The 24,720-nt window shown below is 31.7% G+C and overlaps 3 protein-coding genes across 3 annotated transcripts; 2 read left to right on the forward strand and 1 right to left on the reverse strand.

The window, feature by feature from the left end:
* Window positions 1-933: 933 nt before the first annotated feature.
* Window positions 934-4,411, reverse strand: LOC107854235 (DNA-directed RNA polymerase III subunit RPC8; the record flags this gene model as incomplete). Its single annotated transcript, XM_047415079.1, is given in 7 exon segments — window positions 934-1,023; window positions 1,112-1,175; window positions 1,291-1,375; window positions 1,888-1,975; window positions 2,248-2,343; window positions 2,457-2,579; window positions 4,224-4,411. Coding segments are annotated over 6 exon segments (534 nt in total), but the record flags the coding sequence as incomplete, so codon positions are not given.
* A 3,462-nt stretch (window positions 4,412-7,873) lies between these two features.
* On the forward strand, window positions 7,874-8,575 carry LOC107854221 (putative glycine-rich cell wall structural protein 1). Its single transcript, XM_016699219.2, has one exon. The coding sequence runs from the start codon at window positions 8,003-8,005 to the stop codon at window positions 8,408-8,410; it is 408 nt and encodes a 135-aa protein (XP_016554705.2). The 5' UTR covers window positions 7,874-8,002; the 3' UTR covers window positions 8,411-8,575.
* Window positions 8,576-18,353: 9,778 nt separating this feature from the next.
* LOC107854241 (UDP-glucuronate 4-epimerase 1) lies at window positions 18,354-19,843 on the forward strand. Its single transcript, XM_016699241.2, has one exon. The coding sequence runs from the start codon at window positions 18,578-18,580 to the stop codon at window positions 19,835-19,837; it is 1,260 nt and encodes a 419-aa protein (XP_016554727.1). The 5' UTR covers window positions 18,354-18,577; the 3' UTR covers window positions 19,838-19,843.
* Window positions 19,844-24,720: the final 4,877 nt, after the last annotated feature.

The following is a 24,720-nucleotide window of genomic DNA, read 5'->3' on the forward strand; positions in this document are numbered from 1 at the left end:
GTTCAAGACGTTTAGCTAAACTAATCGGAAGTTCCAAAGGCACCAAGGTTGTGGTCCATGCAACTATCAAATATGAGTACCAGGTATGGACAACCAATTCTAATCTTTCCATTATTGTAGTTCAAGACGTTTAGCTAAACTAATCGGAAGTTAAAGGCACCAAGGATGTGGTCCATGTAACAAACAAATATGAGTACTAGGTATGGACAGCCAATTCTAGTCTTTCCACTAAAGTTCCCACAGTTGTAATTCAAGACGTTTAGCTAAACGAATCGGAAGTTCCAATTGCATCCAAGATATGGTCCATGTAAGTATCTGATATGAGAGCACTGGGCATGGACAGCCAATTCTAGTTTTTCCACTAGTTCAAGACGTTTAGGTAACCTAGTCGGACGTTTCAGATTGCACCCAAGGACGTGGCCTTAAGACCAATGAAGCCGGTGCAGCCCTTGAAAACCTTGAAATCCCAGCACAGACAAAAATATTAGATGTTCACTTTCTATCTGCCTAAGCCTTGATAGCAAAGTTATCCAGTAGCTATGTTGGAGGAAGGTAGTAGGTAACGAATGAAATAACCGGGGCGTCCAACCTGGCTCGGAAACCATCATTATTTTAAAGAAAGTTCCAGTTTGAGTCATGAATCCACACAACGTTTAAAGGACCTGAGCCACAAGAATTTTAATTCCGATGTCAAACTTATTGAAGATAATTATTCTATTTTTACCTCGATTTCAAGATATGGCTACTTAGTGTGACCAAATGCTACTGATAAACAACATTGTTTCATCCAAAATTCCAAGATTAAATCCTCTGAAGTTTCAATTTATGCAAGACGTTTTCCTTCATAATAAGTGCGACTCGATTATATCAAATTTAACTGTACGAAGGGAAAAAAATTATACACAGCAGGAATGAAGTTAAGATTTGACAGACCTTTATGACCATTGGTGCAAATGGCTTCGAATCTTTATCTTGCTCAAGAGGTATCGATGGATAACTAACATTATAGACTTGGAACCTAATCTGCAGTTCATATAATCAATGTCAAAATTTTAACGTACATCATTTGACCAAACGGTGCAACATTAGCAAAATTGTTACGTCTAACAACCTCATCTACGCCATCAATAGGATAATCTTGTTCATCAAACTTCCATATCCACTTGACTTGGTTCCTGAAATGGACAATAAAACCCATATGCAAAGAAACTTAAGATGTACGATTCAGAAAAACCAATCAGTACATGAGATTGCACCACAAAGTTAGACGTTGCGACAAAAATTACTTACTTGTTTTCAGGATCAGACTCAGAACGTGATGGATTTGGCATTAGAGGTGCGGGTACATAAATGTCATCGAAAAATCCAAGCGACACTAACAAGCACAAAATGGAACGAACATTAAGATGCCTTTTCTGAAAAGTTTGGGAAGTGAAAATATCTAGAATGAGAATATCTCGCTTCACAAACTACATACTTTAAATCATTAAGAAACTACGAACCATACATCCTTCAATATGGTTTGCATGGTTCAAACAACTAGGGGTCGTTTTGTACAACAGATGGGATACGCAGAGCTAACCCATAAGACTATTTTATCGCACCCTCCATACGGATAGTAATCCCACCAGTTTAGTACAAATGGTGAGATAAAATAGTCTCGGGATTAGCTAATACCTCACACCAAACATGGGATAAAGTTAATCCCAAATTTCATCCCAGGATTATTATCCTTATATCGCGTACCAAAAACCCCTAATAGTTCTGGTGCTAGATAGTTCTCTTGTTGATTGTAATACTTGGCTAAATGTCTTTGGCGTATGTGACCGGAACTTCAACAGAGGAAAATTGGATGAGAATAAATTGTAAACATTCTACAAGGCTTACATCGCAAACCCTCTGCAGTGGACTCTTTGAGTCTAGCAGTTATTACTTCTCCTACAAATGGGCGAAAGACTACCAGTCTAAACTTGACCTGCAAGAGACCATGATTTTTCTGTATCAATGAACATGCTATCACAGAAGATACTACAAATAATAGAAAGATGACTGATGATAGCTTTTCAATCACATGAGACAATTTAAACCACCTAAATGCTATTAAACGAAACTATTTTATATTAAACGAAAACAGTTTCAATATGTCGGGTTGGAAAATGGGAATATCTCATGAGGGATGATGATACATGTTTGCACAATCCATTTGATTTAAACTAAAATAATCAACTGCAGCAACAAGTAGAATACCGTATATGTAGAAGCACCTTCACTTGGATAGATAAAACCACCACCAATGGAGCGAATGTCATAAATAGATATGCCGAGGCCCAAATTTGCAATAACCTTAGCATCGTGTCCAAAAGGTCAGTGTCTTGTAATGATGCCAAATCTTTTTTGAGTCGGGAAAATGGATTGAAAAGAGAAATGCAACCTAAAAAGAGAAGAAGAAAATGAACCTTATCCACGAAGAGACCCTCAAGCTCTCCTTTGATTGCTTCATTGAGTGGAAGGTTTAGGAGATGAGGCGGCAACCTTAGTGTGTGTTCTATTTCACTTAGATAAAACATGCCTCCTTAAATCTGTAGCAAGATACACCCCAAAAATATTTACCAAGTCCAAGACAAAAAGACGCACTTGTGAAAAGTCTAAATTCGGTAGACTTGAGAAAGAAAGACTATACAATATGGCTCTTTTTAATCTGTAGCAAGTCTATTTTTCATTTTGCTTTCAGCAAGGATCCATGCAAAGTACACCCCCCCCCCCCCCCCCGGCAAAGAAAATTCTTATCCATGGTTGTCACGCCCCTAAAGTGCGGTGAGGTGTGATTGATACACAACCCTTACTATCCGTTGAGTGAACCTTATACTACCTAGTTGAAGGTTTGTACTGATCCCAATAACTAAAATAAAACCAATGTCTTGATTAAATATTGCAACAAACTAAATAAAGAACTTAACTTCATAATGTCTATACAGCCAACCAACTGTCAACTAAATCTAGAATGTCTGCTCGTAGCCGCGTGCTTCGTCACTTGCATACTCAAAACCTTCCACATGACGTGGCAGGCCTAAACAAGCTAAGTACCTCTGAAGAAGGGAAAACAAGTGGCATTGTCACATCCCACCTCACGACCCCTACCCCTATTCCCATCCCAACCCACCACAACACGCATCACCCTACTCCCACCCATCCTCATAGTTTTGTGTTGGACATATACAAATGCTTTTACAATAATACTTTCCTGCATACCGAACGCACCCTAAGATATGACTCTCTATCCCATGTGGATCTTTTTAATCTATAGCAAGTTCATTTTTTTCTTTTTGCTTTCAGCAAGGATCCATGCAAAGTACCTTAAAGGGCATCCCGGTGCACTAAAGCCCCCGCTATGCACAGGGTCCGGGGAAGAGACCCACCACAAGGGTGTACTATACGCAGCCTTACCTTGCATTTCTGCCAGAGACTGTTTCCAAGGCTTGAACCCGTGACCTCCTGATCACATGGAAACAACTTTACCGGTTACTCCAAGGCTCCGCAAAGCACCTTGTCAAAGAAAATTCTTGATTGTCATGCCCCAAACTTGGGTGGACTGTGATTGATATACTACCTAGTTGAAAGTTTGTAATAATCCCAATAATTGAAATAAAATCAACTTCTTGATTAAATATTGCAATCAAACTAAATAAAGAACTTAACTTCATAATGTCTATAAAGCCAACCCAATGTCAACTAAATCTAGAACTATAAGGCAATAGCTGCAAGCAAGCTAATCCGGACACCACGGTTATTCAAAAATAAAAAATTAGTGATAAAGACCATTACTGGTGGTGGGATGTGACAGATATCCCGTGTAACTACTCGAGCTGCGTGTAAGCTGGTCCAGGCACCACAGTTATTATTAGTGGTAAAAATTGTTACTGATGGGAGGTAACAGCTATCCCCGTGAAATTTATTTTACCTAAAATTAATTAAGGTGTGCAAGCTCGCTCGGACCATACAGTTATATAAAAAAAAAAACAAGTGATAAAGACTCCTTTTATTAAAAAATTAGTGAAAAGACGTGCAAACTAACCCAGATACCACGTTCATCAAAAAAGAAACTTTTTTTTATCACTAATTTCTTTAATTTATTTATTTATTTTTTAGCGTTCTGATCAGCTTGCAGGCAGCTCGACTAATTACAGCGAATACGAGAATTTCTAGTTGAGTATAAGTTACACTACCTCTGAGCTCCACCTAAGACGGCGGCGACGGAGAGAGATTTCGGCGAGAAGTTCCGGGCAGCGGTGGCGGCGACGAGAGATTCCGGCGAGAATCTCCGGGCCGCGGCGGCGGCGAGTTCAGTAAGGTTATGAAATTTTTTTATTACAACAATTTATTGACACAATCAAACTATATTATATGTACTTTAACCCAAATATTTAAAGGGAAATTTTTTTTAAAATTTGAATACGAGAAATAATTGCAACTTATATATTTTTGTATAATTTTTAAATATTTTAATTTAAAATAAGATTAATTAAATTGACTCTATGAAGTGAAACGTTATAAGTAAGGGTATGCAAAAATCAGTTCAACTGACAAATCGAACTGATAAAAATGTTTTTGGCTTATTGATATGGGGTTATTGGATTAAAGGTTTATTTATGACTGTATAAAAAAAATTATTGGGCTATCTATTTGATTTTTGATTTTACGACTTTAATTAATGATTAAACCGATAATTCAATAAGATTATATTGAAATTATTTTTTATTCACAATTAATTATATAATAGTTGCTTTAAATTTAAATGCATGTCTTATTGGCTTCGCATTTTATAGTTGTTGTCTTATTGGTTATAATTTATGTAGATTTTATGAATGAATATAGTGCATAACAAATGAAAATAAAAGAAAGTGAAAAATAAATAAAGGAATATTTTCTTATCAGTTAATTTTCAAAAATTGAATCGATAAAGACCAAAAATCGATAACGAATATTTTATTGGTTCAGCGTGTTTACAAATTGAAAATTAATAAATCAAACTGATATATACAAAATCGAATCAAACCGACCGATGCATAATCTTAATTATAACTAAAAATGAACAATGAAAGTATAATTTGATGATAATAATGTATGTAAACTTATATGTCATGTATTTATTAAGTTAGTGCAAATACATATTATACTGTATTTGTGGCAATTAGGAGTACAAGAATTTTATCTAAATTAATAATGAGTGTTCATGTTTTAAAAATTAATACGAATATTGCGGGCTTTTTCGGGGACCTTGCGAATAGCGAAAGTTTTAGTGAATCAAGCTGCCTTTAATTTAGACAAACGTGAAAATGTGTATTTTGTTTCATATTAGATAAATTAGGGGAAATTTTTTATTTTATTTCTGAATTAAATCCATCATCTCGTGTAATATAGAGGGATTTTATTTGTACAATTAGTACATTAGAGGTAAGAATGAGTGTTAAGAAATTAACGATACACTTTTATTCTTTGAATTGTTAAATTTTACCGTAACAGTCGTTCGATATCTTTGATTTTTATTCAAACTCGATGAAAAAAAACTGAGATCACTTTTTATGGAATTGTTGAGAATGACAATTTTGACGTAGTTCATGATCTATTAGAAGGAGAAGGCTTCCTAATAAGACTTGATGAACATAACACGATTACATTCAATTTAATAATGATCGAGCGACATTGCTTTTTTTATTTATTTAAATTGAGAGAGAAAATTACTCTTTTTTTTCGTTTTTCGTTATATGTTCAGTATTCATATTGAAGCCAGATTAATGTGAATTTGTGTCAGAAAGTCTCACTGTAGGATAAAGTGCATCCTATCAAAGATGATTTCATACTCAATGCACAAATACAAAACTTTTGATCAAAATGAAAGAGTAATTATCACTCGACTACAATGTCCAGTACCCACATTGGAGCTCTGATTAATCCGGATCGCGCACTGTAGGGCCCATTCTAGGGGATGAGGGTGGAGGTGGATGGGGTGGGGTGGGGGTGGGGGTGGGAGCAATGGCGAACCTAGAAATTAGGGGTGGTGGGCGTTCGAGAGGTTTGAATACACATATTAAAGCAGAAAGTTTTAAGATTCTGTCTGAAACCTAAAAGACTCAACTATTTTTGGGTTTACTGGGTGCTTTTTCTGCATCTTATATCAATTTTTATATATTTTTTTATAAAATTATACCTAAATTGCATCGGACTTAACGAGTGTCGGAACACCAGAAATTTAGCCATAGATTTGTCCCTGGGTGAGGGCGGGGGTAGGAAGTTAGAGGTATAAAGTTGTTGCGGTCGATGATATGTATGTACAATAAGACGTTATAGACTTTTACGTATTTTACGTAGACGATATCAGTTTATTTTCACAGTTTAATTTATAAGTAAATATAAGTCTACGACGATATTAGTTCTTCAACATTTTTTTATACCTTCAACATATTCAACTGAATTCAGTATTTTTGACATATGATACATGTAAATATATGTGAAAAATCACTATTATTTTTATTAAATATTAAATTCTAAACACATAATTTTAAAATTATTATAATAAACACATTTTCATAAACTTTAAATATTAGAGCCATTAAATCTTAATCTTAAATCCTCTTCAAATACATGCAATCCCTTGTGTACTCCATTATAGTTATAACCAATCAATTGTCAATTTTTTATTTTTATTTTTCACATTTCAATCTTAATGTAAATAGTAATATTCCATTATAGCAATATTATATCATTTGACTTTGTGCACTAACTAAAAACCTAGAGAATTGCATCCAATTAATTTATATCCTAATTAAACCTAGAACTTTCCTACATATTATTTATTTATTTTTTGCGATCTTTCTCATCATTCCATTCAACAATATTACATGCATTTTAAATTTATATATCGAATATATATATATATATATATATATACAGAAAATAGTACTAGTCATCCCAAAGAATCTCTTGGACCTTGGTAATATATTCGTAAAAAGCAACAAAAAGAATACTAAATAGGATTTTTATTATTAAATATACTCTTTGAGGTTTAAACGTACATTTGCACATCTCCAACTTTAATATGGTATTATCAAATACCGTATTGAACCGAAGTTTAAGTTATCGATTACTGAACTACCGAACCGATATTTATAAGTATGGTATATGATATCTATGTTCAAATAACGATTATCGGATTACCGAACCCAAATTTTGAAAATAACGAACCAAATACCGAACGTCCACCCCTACTTACAGATATACCTTTTTAAATTGGAAAATTTATAATTTTTTAAAAAGAAAAATATGTTAATTGTTATTAGATCTAAAAATAACTTAAATGTGTAAATAATATACAGCAAGAATGTACAATTAACTTTGTTATATCTTTAAAAAAGAAAAAAAAAATACCTTCCACTACCATAGTGGAATTGTGGGTTGGCATTGTATCATCAATTGTATTCACTATCACATCATCACTCCAATGACCTTTTTGCATTGCATGCTTAGTATTCTCATCCAAAAATTTTGGTCCCAATTTTTATTTTTTTTTAATTTAAGTAATATGTATTGTCATTTAAATTAATTTATGGTATTTATAAATAGGTCTTCTTAAATACGAGATTTATAATCTTAAAAACAGGAGATATTAATTACATGCTACAACAGACGAAAGAGACTTCTGATGGTGTAAAAATTCCTTACATGATGACAGAGTTATCTGATACCTGTTGCTGATGAGAGGCGACAGATATCCCATCAAATTAATCGTGCTGGCTCAAACACTACGGTTACTTAAAAAAAATCCTTATATGATGGTATATTTAACTTTACCTTATAGAATAATTTGTTAAAATGTTGTCCACTTGCTTTGGTTTACCTAATTAGTATATCCACAACTATAAATAGCCCTAACATTCCCAATGTGTTACAACACCAAAAATACTACACAAACATTAACTTTGCTATTTTGGTCCTATTTTTTCTAAGTATGGTTAAGGTGAAAGCTTTATCCTTTCTTGTTTTGCTTGTTCTTTCAAGCTTTGTTGTGTTGTGTGAAAGTAGAGTGGCAAGAATGGATTTAGGATTGGATTTGGGTGGTGTAGGGGTTGGTCTTGGGATCGGGTTAGGGTTAGGGTTAGGTGGTGGTGGAAGTGGTTCAGGTGCCGGTGCAGGAGCTGGTTCAGGTTCAGGATCGAGTTCAAGTTCAAGTTCAAGCTCGAGTTCTAGTTCATCTTCGTCAGGAGGAGAAGGAGGCAGTGGTTCCGAGGCGGGCTCATCTGCAGGGTCATACGCTGGATCAAGGGCCGGTTCTGGATCTGGAAACCGAGGTAGTGGTGGTAGTGGATATGGAGGTGGATATGGTGGAGGACATGGTGGAGGAAATGGTGGAAATTAAATAAAATGCATGCATGCATGTCATTTTATAATAAATAATAAACATTATGGTAAAGTCTTTATGTACTTTCTACAACTTGTTTAATCATTGTAATTTGTGTTTTAATATTTAATTAAGTGAAAGGAATTATATATGTTTGGTTTTTAAAATATATGTTATTATGTATATCATGTGTTTTCTAGGGTACTAAATTTTATATAAGTATTAATTCTAATAAGGGGACGCAAATTTTCACGTTAAATAATGCTTTTTTTTTGGGGGGGTACGCTTTTTTAACTTCAACTTCAAATACTCATTTTTTTTTTTTAACTAAAGTCAAATATTGCCCGAACGAGAATCTAAGTAATACATGAGAATACGATCAATCCTAGAGTACGATAAAGGTTTAGTACGTTAGTGTTGATATGATCGAATTCATTATTGTTTTGCTATACACATTAGATTTTCAAATTTGGCCCAAATGTTCTCAACACTTGCAGCCCAAAATCTGCTAAATCCAAGGCCTTCGTACTAACGAACTAGGCCCATGGGCCAGGCCCAAAAGTGAAAAAAAAATCTTACTTCTACGATAACTCATAATAATATTTCGATATCAATATTAGAGCCGTCAATATGGGCCAGGCTCGTTGGGCCGGCCCAGCTCGGCCTATAATTTGATGGAGCTGGGCTTCAATTTTTGCAGCCCATTTAAGAACAGGGCTTTTTAGCCCGGCCTGGATAAGCCCATGGCCCGTAGGGCTTGAGCAATGTGGGTTGGGTTAGCCCGTGGGCCGGCCCGTAAGTCAAATACATGTAACTATTTAGATTGTTTATTAGTATTTTTATTTGGTTCGAAGGATATCATATCAAAAGTTATTTAATTTCGCTATTAGAAGTATTTTTTAGGGTGTTGGAGATTTAATTAACAAGTATTAACACTATTTAATATTGTTTGATAATATTTATTTTTATTAACATTCTAAAATTAAATTATAAAATATTAATTTTTAAAAAGCGGGCTAGCCCGTGAGGCCCGTAGCCCACAGAGTAATGGTGTGGGCTTGGTATTTTTTGGCCCATCATTTTGATGGGCCAGTCCGGCCTGGCCCTTCAAACTTAAAGCCCGTGTGGGCTAGCCCGGATGGGCTGGACTGACCCGTATTGACAACTCTAATCAATATACATCGATATAATGTGTTTATATAATGTGTGAAGTCTAACTAATTGAAGGTGCCGGTGAATTAATTAGTTCCGAAAAGGCTATCATTCACGTCAAGAACAGAAGCCGTTAAGAATATACTTTTTTTTTTAGCTGAGATTGAATTAACGTTTAGTGTACCACTTGTATGTTTATATTAATTTTTCTAAATCTTTTGCTTAGTTTCTCAAGCAATCTTCGATATTCATATTTAAGCTCGATTAAATCCATATTTATGGGACAAATAGCAAAATGATACTAATCTTTATTCGTACATAAATTGAAGTGTAAGATTGAATGTAAAGTATATATCACAGCTCATATTATACTGGATTTATATATATATATATATATATATATATATATATATATATATATAAGTCAGAATTTATAACTATTTATTGTCCCACAGCTTTTTCATTAATACATATTCATATCTTATTTATTATGTGACATAATATATTACTCTCTCCGTTTCATTTTATATGTTGTTATTTCTTTTTTATTTGTATTAAAAAGAATGTCAATTTTTCTTATTTGATAATTATTTAATGACATTGCTCTCATTTTATTTTTAATGGGTCCCACTTATTAAGAAAAAATAATTAAAAAGTAAACAATAAGAGGGACAATTTTATAAATTTTAAAAAGTCATCACTTATTTTTTCAACTCCGTACCCGATCAAATAACGACACATAAAATGAGACGGAGGTAGTATTTAATTTGGAGGAGCTCGGATGTTTTAGTACGAAGGTGCGAGAGGCTGATTATGAATGATTTTAAGCTGAATATAGGTAGGCCGAAGAAATATTTGAGGGAGGTGATTAAACATGATATGGAGCAGTTACAGCTTACGGAAGACATGACCGTTGATAGAAAGGTATGGAGGCGCGGAATAGGATTGAGGGTCAGTGGGTTGGAGTTCGTCCGTAATAGTAGGAAAGAGTGCTTTATCTGTGTCTGGAATTTCTTGTTCGTGGTGTTTCGGTGATGTCTATGATTTCAAATAGATAGTTTAGAGTATTATCTCGGGGTTGTCTTGTTTATTGTATTAGCTAGCAGTCTGTTATCTCATTTTGTTTTGTGCTTTTATATTTTTTGTTTGTTATACTGTTATCTGCTCGGACTGCGTACACATTACCCTTTCCGGACCTCACTCTGTGGGAATACACTGGGTATGTTGTTGTTGTTTTAGTATATTATTCGACTTAATACAGTATTTAACAAAAAGGAAGACATTCGAAACTTGTTATCTAATCTTAGATACTTATGTGATAATAAAAAAGGGCAACTCGGTGTTCTAAAGATACCCACTATGCGTGGTGTCCGGAGAAGGGCTCCACCATAAGGGTGTATTGTAATCTTAGATACTTATGTGATAATAAATCATTTTATTAAGGGTAAAATAGATTTTTCATAATAAATTATTTTTAATTAAAATAAAATGACATCTTTTTAGACGAACTAAAAAGGAAATGTGCCACGTAAAATGTCAATGAGACATTGTAGTAATTGATAAATATCACTTTAGCTCATTTTACGCTCATTACTTTTCGTTTGATTTTACTTGATTTATATATTAAAATTAAATGTGTCAATTTTTCTTGTTTAAATATCCAATAATTAATATATTATTTTTAAAAAGGCAAAGGACAAAAATGTCCTTTAATTAACTGTTTAAAAAAATAAAAAATTGAAAGTCTTAAATAGCATGTAAATGAAGTAACATATTTACTATTTTAGGAATATATTCATTATTATAATTAGGAGCGCAGCCAGCTTATGATTAGAAGTTCATTCTAATTTATTTCGATGAAAAAATATATTATTTATAGATAATTAAAATTATTTTTATTTTATACAGTAAATATTGAAATTTCTTCGATTATTTCATATCTATTTTTAATTTTTTTAATAAAAATTCTGACTCTGCTAAAAAATTATAATAGCAGACAAAATGTGCTTAGTTAGGTCAAAAGAAGACTTTACTTTAAAGCAATCAAGTCATTTAGTTCACATTCAACTTTATTCTATTATAAGCTTTGTTTATTTTATTTTAATTAATTCTAATTCCAACCACCAAATGTTGGCATCTTAATCCTTTCTATTCTTTTATAAAAAAAAAAATACTAATAAACAAAAATAAAAATAAAATAAATAAGTTTGAAATAATAATTTAGAAAATACCAAGGATATCCCAATTTTAGTTAGCCCAATTGCTTGTTTTTGTAGTATTTATTTTGAGATTGGATTAATTCAGATAAACGTTTCTTTGATTTGAAATTCAAACATTTTAATCATTCGAAAAATTATAAATTTCTAAATCAGAAGATGCATGGAAGGAAACTCAACAGAGCGTTGAAGGGCCTCCAGGTGATTTTCAACCAAAATCGAATAACGAGTTTCGGGCCCACCCAACAATCGTAGGCTAACATCCATCAAAAGTTGTCAAAAACAAGCCGATGCAGTCATTTTAATCATTCAAAAAATTATAAATTTCTAAAACAGAAGATGCACAAAAGGAAATTCAACAGAGTGTCGAAGGGCCTCCAGGTGATTTTAAACCAAAATCGAATAACGAGTTCCGGGCCCACCCAACAACCGTAGGCTAACATTCATCAAAAGTCGCCAAAAATAATCCGATGCCCTACTAAAGAGGCGTGAGGATATAATGATCTAAAGAGAGGGAAAATGTACGTCAAAGAAGTATCACGAAAAGTGATTAGATAGGACATGACTCGCCTGCAAAATATCGAGGACATGATCCTAGACAGACATATATGAAGGTATGGATTAATAGGTAGTCGATCGTTGTTAGTGCTATTATATGTACTGTTAATATCACTCTCTTACGTACTATTTTTTTCTTCGATTTTAAAAAACATGTTATTTCCTTTGCTTTAATTATCGTGTTATTTGTTATCGCTGCTTATTTTCTTCTTAATTGCAACATAACTTTCTTCACTACTATATTTATTTTATATACTTAATTTTTATTAAGTCTATTTAAATCAAGGATTTATCTAAAACAGTTTCTCCTTTTTAATAGTTTTAACTTGTTAAAATGTTCTAAATTTTAAGTTCAATCTCCTTCATAGAACCTTCCTCAAGACATTAAAAAAGTATAATATATAAGTTAATTAAATAAATAAAAATATAAGTCAATTTTCATTATACTGATTATTATTATATGCAAAATAAAGCTGGCAAATAGACTTTTTTGTTAGTGAAAACAAAAAACAAACAGAAAATGTGGGCATATATGACAGCACTGCCGCCGCCCTAGCCTAATCAAACAACCTTTTTTTTTTGGGGGAGATGGTGAGGGTGGGGGGTTCACTTTAGTATCGGATATTCGTTTTAGTATCGGATATTCGTATTGGAATCTGAATAAATTTGAATACGCACTTTGTACAAAATTCTTAATAAGTTAACATCCTTTCGTTATTCATGCTAGAGTCTGACTAAATTCGAAACGGCGTTTTATAGGAAATTCTTAACAAGAACAGCCTCTCGATATTCGTATTACATCTAACTAAATTTGAATACACGCTTTACAGAAAACTCTTAACAAATTAACATCCTCTCGATATTCGTATTGATGTCTGACTAAATTCGAATACGCGTTTTGTAGGCATCTCTTAACAAGTTATCATCTTTCCAATATTCGTATTGGATTCTAATTAAATTTGAATACGGGCTTGATAGGAAACTCTTAACAAGTTAACATCCTCCCGATATTCGTATTGAAGTCTCAGTAAATTCGTATATGCGCTTTGTAGGAAACTCTTAATAAGTTAACATTCTTTCGGTATTCGTATTGAAGTCTAAGTAAATTCGAATACGCGTTTTGTAGGAAACTCTTAACAAGTTAACATCCTCCCAATATTCGTATTGAAATCTCAGTAAATTCGAATACGCGCTTTGTAGGCAACTCTCAACTAGTTAACATCCTCCCAATATTCGTATTAGGGTCTGACTAACTTGAATACGCGCTTTGTAGGAAACCCTTAACAGGTTAACATCCTCCATCTATCCTCCCGCATCCCTCGCAAGCCTTTTATTAGCAGCATATATTCTGTGTATTCTTATATAGTGGAGTTTGGAAAGTTAGGATAGATCGTATGCGGTTCATACCACTATATCCACAGTCAAGTAGAGAGATTGTTTTCGATAGTCTTTCGACTCACGATAAAATATAATTCAGAAAAAAATGTAAAAAGAGTACAAAAGACAGTAAGGAGTAATATAAGAACAAATAGTAATCAGTGGCGGAACCAAAATTTTCATTGAGGAGGTTCGAAAGTAAATATACGAACTAGTCGAAGGGGGCTCAACATCTATTATATATGAATAAAAATTATTTTTAACCATGTAAAAATAGTATAAAAACAGTATAATTTTCAGTCGAAAGGGATTTGAATAAACCCTCTGGAGCAAATATAGCTCCGCCCCTGATAGTAATATGACAATACTACCGCAAAATAATACTACAAGCGATCTTAATAAACAAGAGTCAGAGAATAAAAAACAACAAACTTAACACTACGATTACTAATAAGTACAACACCCCTACCTATTAATATAAACGCGTTCCGACCTCGTAACCTTCTATCCTAATTTGCTTTTACCACGACTATATCATTATATATAATTAGTATATGAACCAAACAATCATTTAATGAGAAAAAACATAGTTAACCACAATATTTTAGGCATTTAGCAATTTATACCTAATTTTAATATGAAAATAGTATAGTACATAAACTTCTCTTTCTTTCTACATTACATTTTACTTTTTAAAATGAAAATACATCCCTAAATATATGACTAGGTTCCTATAATTGAACAATAATATTATGGTGCATTTTTGGTATTAATTAATGGAGTACACTAAAAGTTTAGTGTATTAATTAATTAAATACTATGGTTAACTTCACAAGCAAAGATGTTTAAACAATTCTATCATCAGTGGCAGTGGCGGACTCAGATTTTAAGGATCCGAGCCATTATTTTCAGAGGAGAATCTTAATATCAGCGTGAAGGCCACTGCACCCAACCAACTTTTTATTTCAGTGGATGTTTTTATATGTTTTTTGTCTATTTTCGTATATTTTTTTTATGTAATTATACTTATTCCGTGTCGAGTTTAATGGGTGTCGGAGTATCCCAAAATTCAATGTAGGTCCACCCCTGACCTATGGCGAAGTCAGAATTTTCATTGACAAGGTTCAGAAGTAAACATACGAACTAGCCAAAGGGGTTTCAACATCTACTATATATACATAAAAAATACTTTTGACCATGTAAAAAAGTATAATTTTTCGTTGAAAGGTGTTTGGATGAACCCCTCGATAAAAGGTGGCTCCGCCCCTGCCTATCACAGTAAGATAGGGATAAGGTTTTCGTACACCTTGTCCTCCACAAAATCTGACTAAAAGTATTACCTGAATATGTTATTGTCATATAACTAATATATGTATAAGTTATGAAGAAATTTATGTATTATTTTATGTCAGAGGAAGGTAAAATAATTAATACATAAATAACTAAATTCTGCCTAAAAAATCCTTCATTACTAATCTCTGCATTATGGTAATTTCAAAAGTCAATTAAGATGCACTTAATATAAGTTTTAATTAAAGAAGAAGTGTAAAATGAGGAAATATTTTCATATTAAGAGTAGATTCACTTTGATATACATTTTCACAGTAATAAATGTGTAGCTTTTTAAAGAGTCAAAGTCATTATAATAAATAGTGAATATGTCATTATGACTAATGATTTCCCACTAAAAAATTATTTTTTCCATTAAAATAAATATTATCTCTATTTATTTTTATTCGTCATGTTTATAATTGGTATACTCATTAATGGAACAATGATTGACAAGGCTATTTACCAGATTGTTCTTATTAATTGATGTTTTGTATTAGCTCTTGAAAATAATTTGAATAATAAATAATTAATGTAAAGATAAAATATGAAGAAAAAAAAATTGTTTGTTCTTACTATGTGATGATAAAAAATAAAAGTTTATTTTTAAAATATTGGACAAATAAAAATAAATAGTTGAAAATTTCCTCTTTGCTTATAAGTTATGTTAATTATCATATCATACGTACTTATTACTTATGCACGCAACAAGTATGAAATGCTAATATTTAAAAAAAAAAACATAATTATAATCATTTATAATATTATAATTTACAGCTCATCTAGCATTTAATGAGTTCCAATAATTTAATTGAAATAAAATAATTTAAATAAATTATAAAATTCTTAAAATAAAGTATATTTACAGTGTGAACTTTGATTTACGTCTCAAGCCAGTAAAAGAAGACGTAAATTCTGAAACTATCCTTCATTGAAAGCGCGTTTATATAATTTATGAATGACGATTACAATATTAGGTTATTTGAGCGAAATAATTATCGTTTAAATTAACATGTATCGCTTTTCTAGATATGAACACATATTTTTAAATTAACTAAATATATTAAATTATATATCATAAGAGTCAAAAACCAAAAATTATCATAAGGCAAAAGTTCTACATATTATCCCAAATTTCTTTTTATAAATTATTTTCATAGCTCAATATAATTTAACTTGGGACACTTTTTCTTCCTTTTTCTCTTAAAGGCAAATAAATATTTTTTCAAACTTCAATTATTGATAGTTATTTAGTTTCTTTTAAGCAAAACAAGTCAACAAATATTAAAATCATCACCAAGAGATCAATAATTAGACAATTTAAACAAACACATTACGTGTTTAAATTTAATTCATTCGATTTATGGAATTAAATAGTTCTTTGATCGTAACAAGAAACAATTTGATGATTAAAATCTTAGAGAAAAATAAATTAATTTTTTTTTTAAAAAATAAAAATAATATATATATATATATAAAATCAATCATTTACTTCACTTTAAATACAACATCCTTACGTGTATGAAGTAATATTCACTCACTTACTTATTGACAATAACCCCTCATGAATATTGATAGACACAATTTAAATACTATAAAAATAAAAATAAAATAAAATAATATATCAATGTGAATGAATTTAAGAAAAAAAAAAAGTTAGTGCATAGTTCACTTTCCAAGTAATAATCAAATATTTTTTTCACACACATTAGTTTTATAAAACTTTTTACTTATCGAATGTTTTTTTATATGTATCTAATTTATTTTGCAGTAGAAGTCGAACCCCGTTGTGTCTGCTTATTAACTAAGAAAGGGACATACGGGCACATTAGCTATATGGACCCCTTCGTTTCAGTTATTGCCAACCATTTTATCAAGAAAAATCATTGAATAATGAAAAATAAGTATATGATTTTTAGTTGAATGATTCAGATTTAATAAAATTGATCTAATAATCTAAATAACTTTTTTAAAAATATTATCTATCGAAAACAATCGCACTATCACCAAAATAGTGATAACGTCTGCATGTATCTTACCATCCTATATTAGCTTAAATAATTACTCAAATTTATTGTCAAAAAGTAAATGTAACAATTATTTTAGAGCGAAAAAAAGTATAATTTAATTTATTTACTGAAATAAATAAGGAGTAATATACTACTATACCTTATTTAAAGCAATCTTAATAGGAGTATATACTATAGTAAAAAGGAAAAAACATAATGATGGAAACAAGATTTGTTGGAATATCTAATCATTAATTCAAGATTTATAAACCAATTTACACCAATTTTTTTTATATTAATTTGTTAAATAAATAAATAATTTGATACAATTATTTTTAATAAGATGGATAGCTAATACAGGAGTAGTAAACTCTCATATTAAAATTCAAAATATCGAATATCAAACACTCCTCACCTTTAATAAAAGATTTCAAATTTAAAATTTTTCCTAAAAATCCTATTTTTACCAACAACCCCCCACCCCGAAACCCAAATCTCCAATCAAACAACATAAATTTCAACAGTTTGAAGCTTAACATTTTATAAAATTACTTAAAATCTCGATTTTAGATTTGTCGAGATACATAATATACATATGTTTTTTTCATTTGTAAAGATATATAATTAGTTCCCTATATATATTTTTTATTTTGAACTGTCGATATACATAATATGATAATATATCCAACGAATGTACATCATTTCCTTGTAAATATATATAATCAACTCCGGATATCATTTTTTTAATTTTAAGACTATCGACATATATAATGCGTGCCCCAATACATCTAAGAAAGATACTTGGGATTTTCATAATTAGGGATTTGTGTGTATATTTATGTTATTTTTTTGGAATAAATGTGCGAAAAATATCTGTACTCAGGTGAATTTGCAGTTACGCACCTTAAACTTTGTGGGGGGTGGGGGTCCTATGACCCCCATAGACTATTTTTTATCGTATTTAACTAACATATATTTTGTTCACTTGGACCACATAGTTAGTGCGTGAAATACACGCAGTAGTCAAAAGGGTAAATATATGTCAATTAACCCCCGCAAAGTTCAGAATGCGGAACTACAAATTTCGTCAAGATATAGGTATTTTTCGCACTTTTTCCCCTATTTTTTTTCAAATAAAAATCCCATTTCATTTTTTAAGACTTTTACTATTCTAGAAATTATACTTCCTTTACATTAACTCTCCTTTTTTTTCGTAACTAATTTCTTTTCAAACATTTAAACTTTCCCAAACAACTTACCTAAAAAAAAAAATAAAAAAATTTAAAACTTTTCCTATTTCTATTTCCATTTTCCATTTTTATTTTTCCCTTTTTATCTTCTTCACGCGTTATTATATTTTTGTCCCCTTATTTGTGGTCTCCCACTATATAATATCCTCCATTTTCCTTTCTTCATCCTCAGATGCAGACTCCAATTTCATAAAAATTGTTCTCTGCATCTGTTTTTTTTTTTTTTCTTAACATCTTTTGGATCATTTTCCGATTAGTTGAGTCACATTTTGCTCGTATTTTATAGCACCAATCATGCCATTGGAGGAGGAGTTGTTCCCGTCAACACCGGGGAAATTTAAGGATCGAAACAGACATGTGCATCGTTGTTTTGCATCAACAAGTACAATTTTTCTATGGGCATTGTTTCTGATAGCAATAACAGCTTCGTATTTGTGCTTCCGATCATTGGTGGATGGAGGCAATCAGTATTTCTCGAAACATAATTGGTCGAAACAGATATTCGAATCAGCTAAGATCCGTCGTACACATGGCATGTCTGTATTGGTTACAGGCGCTGCAGGTTTCGTTGGGTCCCACGTATCCATCGCCTTGAAAAAACGAGGCGATGGAGTCGTAGGACTTGATAATTTCAACGATTATTACGACGTGTCTTTGAAGAAAGCGCGGAAGAATCTCCTCAGCGAAAATTCCGTCTTCATTGTTGAAGGGGATATAAATGATATGAAGTTGCTCGTTAGGCTTTTCGAAATCGCTAAATTTACACATGTCATGCATCTAGCGGCTCAGGCTGGGGTGCGTTATGCGATGGAAAATCCGAATTCTTATATTCATAGTAATATAGCGGGACTAGTTACGTTGCTCGAGGTTTGCAAAAATGTACCTATACAACCCGCGGTTGTATGGGCGAGCTCTAGTTCTGTTTACGGGTTAAATGAAAAAGTACCTTTCTCGGAATCGGATCGTACTGATCAACCTGCTTCGTTATACGCAGCTACGAAGAAAGCGGGCGAGGAAATTACACATACGTATAATCATATATACGGGCTTTCAATAACGGGCTTGAGGTTTTTTACGGTATACGGGCCGTGGGGAAGGCCCGATATGGCGTATTTTAGTTTTACTCGAAATATATTACAAGGGAAGCCCATTACGATTTATCGGGCCAAGAATCGGGTCGATTTGGCCCGAGATTTTACCTACATTGATGATGTTGTAAAAGGTTGTATAGGGTCACTTGATACATCGGGTAAAAGTACCGGGTCGGGTGGGAAGAAACGGGGGCCCGCTCCGTATCGGATTTTTAATTTGGGTAATACTTCCCCTGTAACGGTTCCGATGATGGTTGGTATGTTGGAGAAGAATTTAAAGGTTAAAGCAAAGAAGAATTTCGTCGTAATGCCCGGAAACGGCGACGTTCCATTTACGCATGCGAATATAACTTCGGCCCGAAAAGCATTCGGGTATAAGCCCGCAACCGATTTGCAAACCGGGTTGAAAAAATTCGTTAGATGGTATCTCTCCTATTATGGCTATAATCAAGGAAAGTTGTAAAATAATAAATTATTTTTTTTAAATTGTTGTGGGTAATTTAGATTTTTTATTTTTTAAAATCATGACAAAAAAAGAAAAAAAAGATGTATATCAATTTCTTTTTTTTTTTTAAATTATTGTTATATTATTGGGGAAAGAGGAGAGAAAAAAAAAATTGATAAACTCCCTTACCCCTTTTATTAGATTTTGTTATTGTTTCCCATGTAAAGGATTAAAAAAAAGTGTATTATTCTTTGTCTCATATTTTGTCTTTTACTTTTTTGTGTATATTTTTAGGTTTGATTTATATAATATATTCTTGTTTCTTTTTTTATGTGATAGTTTTTACAAAGTACTATAACAATACTTACTAGTAACAAAAGTTTTTGCTATTATTAGTAATAAAATCACATTAGCTTAGGTGTTTAGTAAGTATAAGTGGGGAAGAAATTTTCATTTTAAGTATAAATTTGTTGTAACACGTTTAAATTTTGCGTTGAATTATTTATTTGTATATTTTAGTAACATTTATAAGCTAATAAAAAATAAAATATATTAATAAATAAATAAACAAATTTAGTACAAATAAATGTCAGTAAAGTACGCTAATAAATAGTGTAATAGAGTTATAAGACCCCCGCAAAATTCAGGTTCGTTACAATAAATTTCGTCAAAGTTTAGGTATAACAAGTAATTTATGGAGTTTATTATCTTACTATTTTTGTTGTCTATACTTTTTGATCTTTTCCTCGCTCTTATAGTTTTTAAATTTATTTTTAAATTGAAAATCTATTGTGAATCGATTCTCAACCTTACACGACGTAGAAATAGGTTGCCTACATTCTACTTCTTCCCGAATTTTGCTGGTGAAATCATATTGAATATATTTCTACTTCTTCCCGAATTCTACTCATGAAATCATACTGAATATATTATCGTTAGTATTTTGTTGGAAAAGCCAGCTAAGTTTGAGCCAACAAAAGTGGAGATGGGACAGCTAATCTTAACTGTGAAATATACTACATTTTAAATATTTTTTATATAATTAGGGGTCCACAACATGTGATTCATGTAATTGCTTTTAAAATAAAAATAAAAATTCTTCTTTTGTTTCTTTCGAAAAAGTGTGACCTTATTATAATTGTAAATAATTTAATTTTAAAATTTCCATATTTAAATTTGACGATGGGTTTTGGAAGTATTTTTTTATTTTTTTTAAATATCATCGTATTAAGTCAAACAGCGTCACGTAAAACGAAAAAAAAGTAATAATTGTAGGCCACTGGATTTGGGCTAAAACGTGTGGGATTTGATCCAACTGTAAAGGTCACATTGTATTCCTATTTCTTGGCTTTTTCCTACCGACACTTGTTTGGGCTCTCTCACTTCCATAATTAGGTTTTGTCGGGCCCATGATGTTTTTTTTGGTGGGGTGGGGGGGGGGGGGGGGGGGATTTTGGGGAGGGTTTTCATGTAATAATAGATATTTGATTAAAGTTCGATTGATTTAGATTTATGCAACGCAAGATTCTTTTTTGGAGTTTTGGGCGGTTTGGGGGAGGGTTGCCACGTAGTGTTCGATATTTGAGCTCGATTGATTCAAATTTGTGCAATGAAAGATTCTTTTTTTGGGTTGGGGGAGGGGGGTTCCATATAGTGTTCAATATTTGATTGACGCTCGATTGATTTGAATTTGTACAACGTAAGATTCATTTTTTGTGGTTTGGGGGATTTGGGGGGAGGGTTTTCATATAGTATTTGATATTTGATTGGAGTTCGATTGATTCAAATTTGTATGACGAAGGATTCTTTTTTCGGGTGGGGGTCGGGGGGATGGTTTTCATGTAGTGTTCAATATTCGATTGATTTTGATTTGTACAACGTAAGACTCATTTTTTGTGGTTTGGGGGATTTGGGGAGAGGATTTTCATGTAGTATTTGATATTTGATTGGAGCTCGATTGATTCAGATTCGTACGACAAAAGATTCTTTTTTCGGGTGGGGGCCGGGGGATGGTTTTCATGTAGTGTTCAATATTTGATAGGCGCTCGATTAATTTAGATTTGTACAACGTAAGATTCATTTTTTGTGGTTTGGGGGATTTGGGGGAGGGTTTTCATGTAGTATTTGGTATTTGATTGGAGCTCAATTGATTCAGATTTGTGCAACGCAAGATTCATTTTTGGGGGTTTGGGGAGAGGGTTTCCACGTAGTGTTCGATATTTGATTGGAGCTCGATTGATTTGGATTTGTGCAACGCAAGATTTATTTTCTGGGGTTTGGGGGGATGGTTTCCACGTAGTGTTTGATATTTGATTGGAGCTCAATTGATTCAAATTTGTGCAACGCGAGATCTATTTTTTAGGACGATATTTCCAACCAGATTTTTTTCTATTTCCGCCATTTCATCAGAATTTATGTTGGCGGGATGAGATAGGTTTGAGGAAATTGTGTTGTATGGGAGCCTGATTCATCCGCATTCGTTCATTGGAGGACTCATTTCTAGGTCGACACTTCTAACAACCAGATTTTTTGTACTTTCGTCATTTCATCAGATCCATGTTGGTGGAATGAGATAGTGTGAAGGGAATTGTGTTCTGTGGGAGCTCGATTAATTCGCATTCGTTCATTAGAGGGCTCATTTCTGATCCAACAGTCCTAACAAGTTTTTTTTTTTTTTTTTTTTTTTTTTTTTTTTTTTTTTTTTGAATTTGGAACTTAAATTATGATTTAAAACATATATTAGCGAGTATTGACATAATTGGTTAAGTTGCAAGGATGGACCTAGGTAGAAAATTATAGTGCTCGAACACTCGTTAAGCCCGACACCGAATATAGGTATAATTATATAAGAAATATATTAAAATTGATATATGATGAAAAAAAACACCTATGAAACCAAGCAGAAAACTTAGTACTTTGATTTTCACAACTCCTAAAATCTGAGTCCGCCACTGTAAAGTTGTTACCATGTGATCAGAAAGTCGTGAATTTGAGTTGTGGATTATTTTATTTTCTTACAGAAATACAGAATAAGATTGTCTACGATAGACTTTTGTGGTCTGATCCTTCCTTTAACTCTATATATATAGCGAAAACTTAATATACTGAAATACCTCGAGAGGAAAGTGTACGTGAGCAAAAATTATTAAATTCACATGAATATTATTCATATAGACTATACTTTTTTTCCTTTTTTTCCTTCTTTAATTATGTTGATTCTATTTTTTGTTTTTAATTTAATATGACTAATATTTATTTGGAAAAGGACTAGACATCCACCGACAGTTTGTTGGACCATTTTTTGAAAAGATTTTTTCAAACTTTAATTAATATAGAATATGATTGATCTTTAATATTTGATATTTTTCCTTAAAATACTCTAACTATAAAGTTTTGAAAATTTGAATTAGTTATTATTTAGATTTAACAAAATTATATAATTTGAATTTAGTTGAAGGTGTTTAATTGAATATAGAGTATGAGGGTTTATTTGAGATGTGATCTAGTAATTAAAAAAAAAAAAATAGAATTTGAAATTTATAAAAATTCAAATTCCTAGCTAGAACTATAACTATTTTTTCAAGCGAGGCGAACTTATGTATGAGCTTGATCAATTTAATCTTTAGATTCTATATATTATCATTCAAACTATCGACAGATATTGTCTGCTTTGACCTAATAAACTTCGTGAATTTGTTCATTGACTATGACGTTATCCAGCCAAAAAACATGTATATCATGTGAATCAGTATCATACCGTATATAATTCTTTACATTCTCTTTTATATTGATCGTGAAATTTGCCAAGAAAGTAACGTGCATCTTTACATCGAAAACTTGTCAGTATAAAAGTTTGTTAGTCTTTTTCTTTGATCGATCCTTGTCGGCCTGCTCTTCGTCACGCGTGTCTATGCACGTTAAGTTTTTTTTTTCAAGTGACTCATAAGTTAAAAGCTAGAAATCAAAAGGTGATCGATAACAACTAGCTTCTGACTTTTTTTGAAAAAAAAAAAACATAAATTTAACCTAAAGTGAAATACTTAAAATCACTTTTTGTCAAAGAAAGAAGCATTATATTAAATCTTAATCATGAAATTAAGCCATAAATTTAGGAGAAAATTAACAACTCCACATGATCAACTTGTAATTCTTGAAAAATAATTATCACACATGCTAGTAGTTGAACCTTTGCCATGTCATCAACATGTGAGTAAATCCTAATTTTTTTCATATTGTTCGTGCTCGATCAACTTACACGCACTTTAATTATCTCATCGATGTCTGTTATCTTTCGTCAATATACATGATAAAAGACTTGACGACTTTGGACCTTGTAATGTACGTTTAAAACTATATATTGCGATCATATGTGGAATTAATCAATTATCTATAAAAAATTTAATAAAATCGGCGTAGTTTTTATTATTATTTTTTTCTACAACCATCCTTTACTTATATTTATTATATTTATTTGTAGGTTGTATTTAGTAATTGCCAATTGGCAACATAAAATCCAAGTCATAATATTGACTAGGTAAGAGAAGACTAATTAATATACACATACAAAAAGGGAAAGAACAAATATATGAGAGATCCTAATTAAAATGTTAATTAATAAATTTGTCATCAACTAATTGTAAAATTTATCCTGACAAAATTGATAATTAGTTTTTAGAATTTAGCTTTCTTTTTTATTTTTTTATGGATATTTCTAATGGACTTTAGTTTAATTTTAGAAAAAAATTCGATGAATTTTTCGATAGAATTCATCGATAGCTTTCGATAGGAATTTTTCGCAAATATATACGCTTTGTTGTGTAACGTGTGAATAACATTTGTCGCGATCAAATTCATTGCACGTCTTGTCTGTTTTGGATCCATCTAATATACATGACATATCA

The sequence above is a fragment of the Capsicum annuum genome, chromosome 7 (genome assembly GCF_002878395.1).
Source record: "Capsicum annuum cultivar UCD-10X-F1 chromosome 7, UCD10Xv1.1, whole genome shotgun sequence".
NCBI lineage: Eukaryota > Viridiplantae > Streptophyta > Magnoliopsida > Solanales > Solanaceae > Capsicum > Capsicum annuum.